General features: G+C 43.0%; 1 protein-coding gene across 1 annotated transcript in view; it reads left to right on the plus strand.

Moving 5' to 3' along the window:
- LOC112260183 (unconventional myosin-VIIb) overlaps positions 1-13,220 on the plus strand; it is a 29,018-nt gene extending 15,798 nt beyond the window's left edge. Inside the window, exons 27-48 of the mRNA XM_024435092.2 lie at positions 71-197; positions 353-472; positions 1,076-1,249; positions 2,008-2,235; positions 3,018-3,185; positions 3,429-3,546; positions 3,703-3,829; positions 4,707-4,879; positions 5,205-5,386; positions 6,274-6,386; positions 6,632-6,786; positions 8,055-8,208; positions 8,475-8,630; positions 8,854-8,959; positions 9,056-9,169; positions 9,295-9,406; positions 9,621-9,727; positions 10,028-10,213; positions 11,587-11,703; positions 12,092-12,175; positions 12,453-12,572; positions 12,798-13,220. Of these exons, the coding sequence (XP_024290860.1) occupies positions 71-197; positions 353-472; positions 1,076-1,249; positions 2,008-2,235; positions 3,018-3,185; positions 3,429-3,546; positions 3,703-3,829; positions 4,707-4,879; positions 5,205-5,386; positions 6,274-6,386; positions 6,632-6,786; positions 8,055-8,208; positions 8,475-8,630; positions 8,854-8,959; positions 9,056-9,169; positions 9,295-9,406; positions 9,621-9,727; positions 10,028-10,213; positions 11,587-11,703; positions 12,092-12,175; positions 12,453-12,572; positions 12,798-12,896 (3,040 nt within the window). The 3' untranslated portion in view covers positions 12,897-13,220. The remainder of the gene's footprint in view (positions 1-70; positions 198-352; positions 473-1,075; positions 1,250-2,007; positions 2,236-3,017; positions 3,186-3,428; positions 3,547-3,702; positions 3,830-4,706; positions 4,880-5,204; positions 5,387-6,273; positions 6,387-6,631; positions 6,787-8,054; positions 8,209-8,474; positions 8,631-8,853; positions 8,960-9,055; positions 9,170-9,294; positions 9,407-9,620; positions 9,728-10,027; positions 10,214-11,586; positions 11,704-12,091; positions 12,176-12,452; positions 12,573-12,797) is intronic.
- Positions 13,221-13,540: the final 320 nt, after the last annotated feature.

Below are 13,540 nucleotides of genomic sequence, written 5' to 3' on the forward strand. Positions count from 1 at the left end.
AATTGGATCCATCTAAACTGGATCCATCTAAACTACTTGAGGCCTTGTCTGTCCTTGTTTGTCCGTGTAGGGATGAGATCTATTGTCAGATCATTAAACAGCTGGTGAACAATAAGAACCAGAATAGTTCTCTCAGAGGCTGGGTCCTCCTCTCTATCTGTTTGGGTATCTTCCCCCCAACAGAACTCCTTATGCAGGTCAGTCTAAAGTTGTCCTTTTTTATATTCTCTATGTCTTAAGGCGCTGTTTTATGCATAATCATCCATAATCATAATTTTATGCACAGTCAATCAATTACATACACTGTATTTATATTGTGTTCTATTCTATTCTGTTTGACTCTATTCCACAGTACCTGGAGAGCTTCCTGGGCAGAGGACCAAGTAGCTACGGTCCGTACTGTGCTGAGCGTCTGCGTCGCATCGTGGCCAATGGGGAGCGAGGTGAACCACCCTGTTGGATAGAGCTCCAGGTAAGACACAACATCCGAGACACGGAGATACTCATCTGGGTGCCATCTCCCTTCTGACACAATGCAACAGAATGGGGGGGTAGGCCTGTCAGGACTCAAATCCCGGGTCCTTTCGATTGTCAGTCCAACACTGTAGCCAAAGAAGCTTACCTCTCTTGACAATGTTGCTAGGTGTGGACTACTGCTGCTGTCAAGCAGTGTCAGCATTACAAGTCATGGACAGTATTGTTCTTGACTCGGGTTTGGTCCGACGACAAAGAAACAGAAACACACCAGCACACACCCACCCACACTACCATGAGAGGTAGCATCAGAGTTATCTGGGAGAAAGTTGCTGAACTACAGCTACATTAACCATTGTTAATGTCTGACCTGTAAAATCGATCCATTCTCTGTTTTTGCTCTGCCGACATACCTTTATGTAGGCGGATTCAGCATTGTGTGCAATTGGCAAATAAAGCAATCTTAGTCTTAATCTTATGACAGTGACTGTGTTGGTAAGGAGACATATACAGTATATATACAGAGCATTTATGGGTGCTGTTGTAGTACATCATGCTACAAGGACGACTTCTTACCACGACTCCATCTTCTCATGTGTAGGCCGTCAAGACCAAGAAGACCACACAAGTGTCTGTGGCCTTGATGGACGGCCTTAGTGTCAGCCTGCCGGTAGACTCAGCCTGTACCTCCGCCGAGGTGTGCCAAGCTCTGGCCAAGAAAGTCAACCTCAAGGACATCTACGGATTCTCTCTCTACATCGGCTTCTGTGAGAAGGTGCGAATCAAATCGTATTTGTCACATGCACATGCGCCGTATTATACAACCTTACAGTGGAATGCTTACTTAACAAGCCCTTAACCAACAATGCATTAAGAAGTTAATAATAATAATAATTAAACAGCAGCAGTAATTTAACAAGCGAGGCTATATACAGGGGGTACCGGTACAGAGTTAATGTGCGGGGGCACCGGTTAGTCAAGGTAATATGTACATGTAGGTAGAGTTAAAGTGACTATGCATAGATTATAAACCATTTTTAGGGGAGGAAACCCCCACGGGTTTTGGGAACACCTAGCCATGCAACTAAAAGAAGTACACATTAACGAAGAAGAGGCATAATGAATACAGCAGTGTCAATAGGTTCTCTTCTTCGTCACATGGCTAGGGGATACATTACTGTGGTATCCTGGTTCTGGGCATCGTGCCTTCTGAATTGAGACGTTTATTGTGTCAGTTGAATATTAAGAAGGAACATTTAAAAAGGATTTGGAAATTAGTCTTGACATTTATTAGCATATTCGCTAGCTTTCAGAACTTGCATTGACTAGCCCCGTAACATGTTTTGACTAGCCCTGTGACATGTTTTGACTAGCCCTGTGAAATGTTTTGACTAGCCCTGTGACATGTTTTGACTAGCCCTGTGACATATTTTGACTAGCCCTGTGACATGTTTTGACTAGCCCTGTGATATGTTTTGACTAGCCCTGTGACATGTTTTGACTAGCCCTGTCTTGTCACTGTGCTTTTTCCAGGTGTGGTCCCTGGGCAGTGGCGGGAGGCACGTGATGGACGCCATCTCGCAGTGCGAGCAGGAAGTGAGGCGGAAGGGCGAGGAGGAGCAGCACGCCCCCTGGAGACTCTACTTCCGCAAGGAGCTGTTCACGCCCTGGCACGATTCCTCGATCGATGCCGTCAGCACGGATCTCATCTACAGACAGGTCATCAGAGGCCTCAAGTCTGGGGAGTACCATTCTGAGAAGGTGAGCTGTTTTTTTGACAGTGCACACGTCTAAGAACCCACCCACCCAGACGATGTGGATATCATATCACAGATACGGCAATGGTGTAATTGTGAATGTGGCCTCCACGTCTCTCTCTCTCGAGGTAGATTGACTATGAACCAAGCATGGATCTTAGGAGTCACATTGTCACACTGGACTCTATGTGAAAAGTCATGAAAGAAAAACAATGACCTCTATTGTTGAAAAAAAATAAGGTATAAAGACCGTTTGAAGTGGATTATTTATTGTTTTACCCCCTTTTCGTGATATCCAATTGGTAGTTCCAGTCTTGTCCCATCGCTGCGACTCGGGAGAGTTGAAGGGCAAGTGCCATGCATCCTCGAAACACAACCCTGCCAAGCCGCACTGCTTGCTTAACCCGGGAAGCCAGCCGCAGCAATGTGTCGGAGGAAACACCGTCAAGCTGGCGACTGTTGTCAGCATGCAGGCGCCCGGCTCGCCACAAGGAGTCGCTAGAGCGCAATGGGTCAAAGAAATCCCTGGCCGGCCAAACCATCCCATATTCCAGACGACGCTGGGCCAATTGTGCACCGCCTCATGGGTCTCCTGGTCACGACCGGCTGTGACACAGCCTGGAATCGAACCCGGAACTGTAGTGACGCCTCAAGCACTGCGATGCGGTGCCTTAGACCGCTGCCCCACTAGGGACGCCTGAAGTGGAAATTCTATTAACTAAACAAGACTGTCTTTCTTTGTAATTGGACCTAAACAGATGTTTTGTTTTATTTTTTGTCATCCAGGAGGATGACTTTGTGCAGCTCGCAGCAATGTACTACTATGTGACGTTTGGGTCTGCCATCAGTGGAGAGAATGCCAAGAAGGTGGTGGAGGAATGCATCACCACTGAACTTATTGAGACCAAGTCACAAGGAAAATTGATTCAGCTGGTCAACGCAGCACACACACAGGTAAACTGCTAACTCACTGGTAAAATAAGTAATGGCCAGACAGTTTGTATTTTATAAAAAAATGTCCTGCAATGAAATTTTAATTAGTGTATGTTATCCCAATCAACCATGGTAAAGTTAAGTAATGTAAAGGGAAGTAAAATAAAAAGTTATGTTAAGTTACTGTTAAGTTATGTGGAGTAGAATAACGTTGATGCCAGACAAAAATGTATCAACAAATAATCATCCCAATCATTCTTACAGGGTCCTTACATAAACAGCAGAAGGAGCACAGATAGCGTGAAGGGGGACGTGGTTGACTACGCTCGTCAGAAATGGCCCATGTACTTCTCCAAGTTCTACGAGGTTACGCAAATGTCCGGTAAGTCTAACAGGAATACGTCTGCAACAATGGACCAGGTGAGGCTGGTTTCATTTCACACGATGAACCTTTTACAGTAGCTGGTTCACATCAGGCAAAATAGAAATGTTCTTTGTCAAAGAGGATTTTATTACTAAGCTATTTACACATCCACAGGACCTCCTCTACCCAAAAGCAATTTTATTGTGGCCATCAACTGGAATGGGATCTCCTTCCAGGATGAGAAAGAGAAGAAGCTCATTGAGCTGTCCTACCCGGAGGTGACTGGGGTGAACAAGTCAAGGTATGGACAAGGCCCTGTTCAAATATTTCAGAAATGCGTCCTTGTTTCTTTCCTTCCTTCCTTCTGTTAGGTTCAATTTTTTTGAGTAAACACTCTACGGACACTATGAAACCAAGTTTAATTCTTCCCAGAGGATCAATACAGCTGCATTAGACAATGACATATTCACACAAGCACTGATATTTAACTAGGCTGAGTGTCCTCCTACACATCTGAACAGCCAATGCATCTCTGTTGCTAGACAGAACCTTAGTGATATCTGTTCTTCCGCACTTCATCTGACCTGACCTCTGCCCCAAACTGCTCACTTCTTCCCCAACTCACGCCTGTTATGGTGACTGGTACCAGACTGTGTCGCTTCTCCTCCCAGAGGATCCCTCCCATAGGATCCCTGATGGCTAACAATAGCATATCCTGACATAATCTAAACGTTATACATGAATAAGTATATTTCATATTCTCCGAACCCAACACTCTCTTCTTTCAAGTGATCACTGATCTGAGTTGGTTGGATTTGTGGAAGCAATAGAGGGATAAACGTACTTTCACCTATACAATCACTTATAGATCTGTACTTACCTCAAGGAAACAAGAAAGGATGCATTTGTTAAGTTTTCAAACAGGGCCCAGAATACACAATCCAAACTAGTTTTCTACAGTGGCAGTTTATTGTTCAGTTGTCAAGTAGTGGTGGTCGTCACCGTTCACATACTCCCTCATACCGACACCCGAACCACCATGAAGTTATCACATATATTTCACATATGTTTCACATACACTTCACACATGTTTCACATACACTTCACATGTTTCACATACACTTCACATGTTTCACATACACTTCACATGTTTCATGTACGTTTCATATGTTCCTCAGTGATGATGGCAGGATCGACAGCGGTCAGTCAGTGAGCCTGGCCACACTGAGAGGGCAGTTCCTACTGCAGTCTGTGGATGCAGGAGAGATGGCTGACCTGATCCAGTGGTACCTGGAGGGCCTGAAGGAGCGCTCCGTCTACGCAGTGGCCCTGCAGGACGTCAACAAACAGGGTAGGAGTATGACGATGAATCACTTGATCACTCACCTCACAGCCTAGTGCTGTAAATTGTACTGTAAAACAATTTGTTTTATCCCTATCAGACAAAACAGTTAGTAGGTAGTCAGTGTTTAATAAAAAACAAGTATATCCAAAAAAGGACCAGTCATAGACAATAGGTGTTTTTTGGGCTGGGGATCGTGCATGACCATTATGGTTCGTCTTATGGACGTGGGTGAGTTACTGATGTCTACTTCTCTCTCTCTCTCTCTCTCTCTCTCTCTCTCTCTCTCTCTCTCTCTCACACGCGCTTTCTCTCTTGCTTTCTCACACGGCAGACGACCCCACGTTGCTGAGCTACAAGAGAGGGGACGTGCTGGTCATCGTGAAGGATGGAGAGTACTCCCCCGCCCGGGGATGGATCAAAGGCACTAACGAGCGCACCGGGAACACCGGCGCCATCTCCACGGACACTGTCCTGGTTCTGCCAACCCTTGAAAAGCCCAGCGATACCACACTGGTAAGAAGGTTCTAGACTCAAACAGAAGGTTCTAGACATAGTTCAAACACTTATTCCTATGGTTAGAAGAATAGGCCGTGGAACAGTCAACTGGTCCCAGATCTATTTGTGCGGTCTTTACAACACACATAGGAGTTGGCAAGACGACACAAACAGATCTGGGACCAGGATAAAATAAACAGTGCAAAGACAGTTGTACAAACACAGAAGAGGGTGATAAAAAAGAAAATGGGATGGGATGGGACTATATTGAGATACGAACATAGTGCCAACGGGGATGTGCAAGGGTGAATGATAAGATTCTCATATGTAAGGTAATAATGGCACATGGCTGCATTCCATTCCAGATAGTTGTCCTTTGAACTGCTGTCTGTCTGTAGAGATGAGATAGGGGAAGACAATATAATGGAACCTTGGTGAAGTACACCTACATGTATGTTTTTGTATATTTATTATATTGATTGTTGATCCCATGTTCCGTATCAGCATCTCCTGCACTGATGAAAGGCTACTCCAAACTCTGTGCTGTGTACAAGCCTGTGAATAGAACATGTCTGACCATTTGGTGGAAAGACTACTGTATTTGTTTCATTTCTACTTTTGCGTTTTACTAAGAAAAGGCTGGATGTTTTATTTAAGTAGTCTGTGTTCAGCAAGTGGAAATGTGTCCAATAAGCTATAAGAAGTTTGTGAAGGGATATTTTTTATTTTGTGTTTTAAGTTGTCATTTCAGTTTTACTTGGTGTTTTCAGTGTTACAAACAATACGCTTATGGTGAGGCAAGTCCACATCATGTCCAGTCCCCATTCTTAGGAGGACTGCGGCAGGGGAAGACTACCCTCTGCTGGTCGTACTAAAGTTGTGTTTTTGTTTGTTTGAACCATCAGAGTCTGCTGAATCTGAGCCCAGACCAGAAGAAGACAGTGACTCAGAACGCCCACAAAAGGGAAGAAGCAATCTCCCCCGTCTCACTGAAAGAGTTTGCCCTTGAGTACTTTAGGTAGAGAAAACCCTTCAATAAATCCACTCGAAATCCACTCTCACTTTTATTTCAATTACAGATGCAACCACTGACTCACCATTTCAAATGTAATAATTACCATGATGTTTTGTTTTTATGATTCCAATGTCACAGTAACCTGACCAATTATCTCACTACCACATTTTGCGTGGTTTGCAGTCTATTTTACAGTTACACTTTATTCTCAAGGCAGCAACTTAACTTTGTTTTCTTTGTTCCCCCAGGCAGCCTGGTAAAGAGGGTGGCCGTGGGGCGCAAGCCAGAGGGGCAGGCAGGGAGAAACTGTGGGCTGCCTCCAAAGAACCCATCAAACAGCCCCTACTGAAGAGTCTGGTGGGCAACACCGACCTTAGCCATCTGGCCTGCATCTCCTTCACTGATATCCTTTACTGAAATGCTTTATTTGCTAAAGGGGAAGTTCAGGATTTTGCAACATGATTGTTAGATGGTTCCTCACCCTGAAAGTAGTCTGTAGGCTTTGATAACTGAACCAGGGATTACAGTTTTTCTTTAAACAGCCACTACAAACTCAAGCTAACTTTAGCCACCACTAGCTACCAATCAATTGAAATGATAGGTTCTTGTGTTCATGTATTTTTTTTAAATGGCCAAATCACCTCTAAAGGCCCAGTGCAGTCAAAAATGTGGTTGTCCTATATTTTATATATATTTTCATATATGAAGTTGTAATAATACTGTGAAATTGTGAAAATTATGCAAGAGCTGTTTAAAAGGACCACCTGAAATGTCATCCTGTTTTTGGTGGGATGGAGTTTTGTGCTGCATGGTGACATCACCAGACGGTATAAATTAACAGACCAATAATAAAGAGAGTTTCAAACCTCTCTGCCAATAACAGCTAGTTTTCAGGGTTCATATCCCTCCTATTAGGCTAGTCCAATTAGACCCCTCACTCAAACCACTCCCAGACAACCCTAGCAAAATTCTTGCTTGAGAAATGGCTTTTTGCAAAAAAACTGTTTTTGTTTCTTTTTGCCTGTTTCGATTGAAAACAATCACAGTAAGGTACTTAATTGTTACCCAGAAAGGATTTGATATTGAGAAAAAAGCGTCTGCATTGGACCTTTAAATCTGCCATCCTTAATGGTAAAACTACCATGTCCCTTTGCGATATTACAACAACAAAGAAGTTGCTGCAAACCACACACACTGTTTCCCACTCGGAAATCATTGCACGTGCGATAGAGCAGTAGCAGATGTACTGCATTTTATTGATTTATTTTTCACCTTGATGCATGATTCTCCCCAGCTCTGCTTTTAGCTAGCTGTGGCTAAACCCATCTGGAATTTGTAGTGGCTGTTTAGAGAATACCGAACCACGGATTACAGTTTTTCCTGGCCATAGATTCTTTCAGGGTGAAAAACCCATCTAATTTCAAGTTGTAAAATCCTGAACTTCCCCTTTAATTTAGAGCCATTTGATGATGTTCATGTTGCTATTGAGGCTAACACTGGAGATATTTGAAGAAGACACTCGGGACTGATTATACCTGTGTTTATTAGAACTGAAGACCTCTAAAAGTGAATAAAAAGAATAATAATTCAATGAAGTAGCATTTACCGAATTACCCCACAAAAATGTCTCTCCAAGTGGAGTTTTCCTGTTGTCCTTAACCTTTCCCTCACCTATCCTAAAGTACATGGGAGATTACCCTATCAAACAGGTCCGCCAGCCCATAGAGCTGACTGACCAGATCTTTGGTCCGGCCACTCAGCATGTACCTTTACAGGACGAGGTCTACTGCCAGATCATGAGGCAGATGACCAGTAACAGCAGCAGGTATGTGTGGTAATGACCACCGATAAACTGTCATGTCAGCTATTGCACATGTATTACTAGGAAATAATCATGTATATGTATGTATGTATGTATGTATGTATGTATGTATGTATGGTGCTCGATTTCTTATTCTATGATAAAAATGCTCTCTATCTCTTGCTATCTTTCCCTTCTCTCTCTACTCTCATCCCTCTCTCTCTCACCCCACCATTATCTCCATCTTCCCCCTCTCACTCTCTCTGTCTCTCTCTTTCTCCTTCTCGCAGGATGAGTGTAGACTATGGTTGGCAGCTCATGTGGCTGTGCACCGGCCTTTTCTCCCCCAGCCAGTCCCTGCTGAGGTACACCCAGCGTTTCCTAGAGTCACGGCCCAGAGAGCCCCTGGCTGCAGACTGCCTCCAACGGCTACAAATGCTGCTCAGGTACGGCTCCAAAACACACTGCAATGAATTTGGGGGTGCGACTGGGACTCGAACCAATGCCCCTGCGAATTCAACACCTAAGCCAAGTTACCAAGAGGTCTCAATCTGAATCACTTGGACAAGGTTTCTGGTGTTGTGCTAACGATGCTACAATATCTGGTATTGAGGTATTACGTACTAAAATGAGTGGGGGGAAATTAACGCTACTGTCCTCTGGTTGTAGTATGGAGCCCAGGAAGCTGCCTCCCCATCAGGTGGAGGTGGATGCCATTCAACAGAACAGCAACCAAATCTTCCATAAAATCCACTTCCCCAATGACTCAACTGAGGTGAGCCACATAATTCCATTGTACTTGTTTAGTACAGTTATCTTATGTCTATCACAATATAATGTATCTTGTCTTATGTGTTACTCTTTAATTTAGCTCTTCGAGGTGACTTCAACAACTAGGATTCGTGACCTTGTTCGTAATATTGCCTACAAGCTCATTCTGGCCTCAGCTGACGGTTACGGTCTCTTCATGAAAACGCCAAACAAGGTTAATTTCAAGTCCTTATCACAACTTTTTGGAGAGAAAAAAAAACATTTTCAAGCCACAGCTTAAGTTTGTGTTGATAGTGCGAATGAGTGCACGTAAACATTTTCTTGCTTTGTTGCTTTCAGGTGATGAGCTTGGAGGATCAAAACTACTTCTTTGACAGTTTGAGGCAGACCACAGACCAACCTAAGAAAACAAAGAAAGTCAGAGAGGCAAGAAAAGGTGGTAAAACAGAGGGTAAGGCACATTATTGAATTGAACAGATACAATGAACATGTGGCCACCAAATTGTCAGTGCTTTAAGATGGTTGCGCAAAAAAACAGGCAAAAGCATAATATAATGTATGCAAAATATCAAAGTAGACCCTTACACCCACCAAGTTGTCAGTGGATTGAAACTGCTATGCTATGCTATGCTATGCTAGAAGGTCTGAGGGTCACTGTTTTTCAGGAGCTCCGGCCACCATGCCCTACCTGGTCATCTTCATGAGGAAGCTGTGGTTCAACGTGACCCCAGGAAGAGACCTGACCGCTGACCTTACTTTCCACTTCCCACAGGTCCAGCAGAAAACACACATACACATACGCACACACACACACACACACACACACACACACACACACACACACACACTAGCACATATGCACGCACACACGCACGCACGCACGCACGCACGCACGCACACACACACACACACACACACACACACACACACACACACACACACACACACACACACACACACACACACACACACACACACACACACACACACACACCATCCATCCATCCATCCATCCATCCATCCATCCACCCAGTTCTTCACCATCACTCATACACAAACCTCTCCCCCTCAGGAGTTGCCAAAGTACCTGCGTGGCTACCACAAGTGTACCAAGGAGGAGATGATCAGCCTGGCTGGCCTGCTGTTCAGGGTCAAAGTGGACACGGACAAATCCCAGTTTGTCATGATTCCCAGGATGCTGAAAGAGCTGGTGCCGGCTGATGAGATGAAAACCATGTCCCCAGAGGACTGGAAGAAGGTAGGAGGAGGAGGAGGGAGGAGGAGGAGTAGGAGGAGGAGGAGGGAGAAGAGGAGGGAGAAGAGGAGGAGGAAGATGACACAAATATGACTTTTACAGTTGAAGTCAGAAGTTTACATACACTTAGGTTGGAGTCATTAAAACTCATTTTGCAACCACTCCACAAATTTCTTGTTAACAAACTATAGTTTGGGGAATTCAGTTAGGACTTCTACTTTGTGCAAGTAAATTACAAGATACAAGTAAATTTTCCAACAATTGTTTACAGACAGATTATTTCACTTATATGTCACTGTATCACAATTACAGTGGGTCAGAACTTTTCATACACTAAGTTGACTGTGCCTTTAAACAGCTTGGAAAATTCCAGAAAATGATGTCATGGCTTTAGAAGCTTCTGATAGGGTAATTGACATCGTTTGAATCAATTGGAGGTGTACCTGTTAATGTATTTCAAGGCCTACCTTCAAACTCAGTGCCTCTTTGCAAACAACAACACAGAGTTACACATGGAATAAACAAGCATACAGTCAATAACACAATAGAAAAAAAAGAACATCTATATACAGTGTGTGCAAATGGCGTGAGGAGGTAAGGCAATAAAGAGGCCATAATAGCGAAGTAATTACAATTTAGAAAATTAACACTGGGGTGATAGATGAGCCGATGGTGATGTGCAAGTAGAAATACTGGTGTGCGAAAAGAGCAGAAAAGTAAATAAAAACAATATGGGGATGAGGTAGGTCGATAGGGTGGGCTATTTACAGATAGGCTATGTACAGCTGCAGCGATCGGTTAGCTGCTCAGATAGCTGATGTTTAAATCAATCCCAGAACAGACCTTGTGAAAATGCTGGAGGAAACAGTTACAAAATGATCTATATCCAATGTAAAACAAGACCTATATCGACATAACCTGAAAGGCCGCTCAGCAAGGAAGAAGCTGCTGCTCCAAAACCTCCATAAAAAAAGCCAGACTACGACTACGAAATGTTTGGAGTAAAAAGTATATTATTTTCTGTAGGAATGTAGAAAGTAAAAGTTGTCACAAAAAAAAAAGTACAGATACCCCCAAAAAACTACTTAAGTAGTTATTTGAAGTATTTTTATTAATGTACTTTACACCACTGCTATTACTTAAGCAGATGGCTCATTTCAATCATTTCAATAAAGGATTCTTTCTGCAATTAGAACTACCATCATGACCTCAAGTCTAGTTATTCAGCCAATACCCCAACAGTGTATCAATAGCATCACTATGACACATTTTGCCCAGATTTATATCATGCATATGGTAATGATTGAAAGCATATAGTAGTAAAGAAATACTGAAACTCGCATTTCTGAATCTGTTGTTTTCTTCTTCCCTTAAAGCACATCATCTCCTCCTACAACAAGCAGGCCGGGATCACCTTGGACGAGGCTAAAGTGGCCTTCCTAAAAGGCATCTGCCACTGGCCGACGTTCGGCTGTGCTTTCTTTGAAGTAAAGGTACGTTGGGAGATAGCTCAAGTCAAAGGTAGCTTAGTGGTTAAGATTGTTGGGCGTTGCTGGTTCAAATCCCTGAGCTGACTAGGTGAAAAATCTGTCGATGTGCACTTGAGCAAGTCACTTCACCCTTGTCAAATCAAAAAAAGTCAAATCAAATCAATCTTTATTTGTCACATGCGCCGAATACAACAAGTGTAGACTTTACGGTGAAATGCTTACTTAAAATATTTACCAAGTAGACTAAAATAAAAAGTAATAATTAAAAGTAACACAATAAGAATAACGAGGCTCTGGATAAGAGTGTCTGATGTAAATATGAAAATGATGCATGTTGACACACCAAACTTTTCATGCCAGTGTTGACTTTCTGTATGCTCTTGCTTCACAGCAAACCTCTGAACCGAGTTACCCGAGTATTGTCCAGATTGCAATCAGCAAGCAAGGAGTCAGCTTTATCGACCCCAAAACAAAGGTAAAAGCACAATAGTTGTATATGATTATTTCCATTTTATCACCATTATCAGATCATTTGACTTACATCTAGAGGGCATTTCCTGCCAGATGGTCATACACAGTAACTATGCTGACCTTTTCTTAAAACCACAAATCTGAGATGCTTACACGTGAACTCCATACGCTGCACCACAACACCAAGCTAGGATCCCACTTCTGCCACCATCAGCACTATAAAGTATTGACCTTCCCTGTTTTAACCAAACATGACCTTTTGATCTTACCCTAAACCTCAGGAGTTGCTGGTCATGCACCTGTTCAACCGCATCACCAACTGGTCCAGCGGGAGCACCTACTTCCACATGACCATTGGCAACCTGGTCAAAGGGAACTCTTTCCTTTGTGAGACCTCATTGGTAAGTGGCCATTACGTCTTCGCTCTCAAACGAGAGGCAGAATGAGAGATGTTACCTCCTATAAATCAGCACGTGTACATTTTGTGTGAATCCAAAGTGCTGATAGTGTTTGTTGAGGGCGTAACAAGTGACCTTCACAAACGATTGTAGTGACTTCACTAGAGAATGTGACTTACCTTTGCCTCAACGTGCATACCCCAACAACTGTGTTTGTCTCCTCTTCAGGGTTACAAAATGGATGACCTCCTATCATCTTATGTGAACATGTACGAGATGCAGAGGCAGTCTGTGCGACCCAGAAATAACTCCATGTTCCCTACCTAATGCCTGCTGGGAAATAGGGAGGACAAGGCAGATTAATTTATAAAACAGTAAACCAAGCATGAAGGGAAACCCAATGGATACAACTTGTAATTTGACGGAGGGATTACTTTTCATTTGGTCTAAACCCCTTTGCATAGCTTTGTAATGGTTGCCATATTGAATTGGCACTGTGCCTTGTCTTGTGTTGTGTGTAAAAGGGTTCTCATCACCATTTTGAATACCAGTATCCACAGTGTGGAACTAGAAAAAAATGACAAATCATGTGTATATACAAACAAGGCTTGCCTCACAGAACAAAATTAATAAAGCATTTTTGAATTATGAGATGGCAGCTCACGTTGTGTGTGTGCATAAATTGGACATTTTTCATTCTTGATTAAAACGTTTTGACTTTTTTATTGGCCCACCCACCAACTCTTCAGAGGACCAAAGCTACTTTGTGTTTTTGTTTTTACAGCTTTTGTGTTACATACACACATTTGACACACATGGTACTTTCATACACAGTAGTTACGTAACAAAAATATATTGTTTTTATATATATAGACATTACATTTAGGATAGATAGTACTCAGACATCTCCGGCATACACGATTATCTATAGTGTTTTCAGTAATAACTATTACCAATCAGGAGCTTTTTAA

This window comes from Oncorhynchus tshawytscha, linkage group LG10 (assembly GCF_018296145.1).
Source record: "Oncorhynchus tshawytscha isolate Ot180627B linkage group LG10, Otsh_v2.0, whole genome shotgun sequence".
NCBI classification, from domain to species: Eukaryota; Metazoa; Chordata; class Actinopteri; order Salmoniformes; family Salmonidae; genus Oncorhynchus; species Oncorhynchus tshawytscha.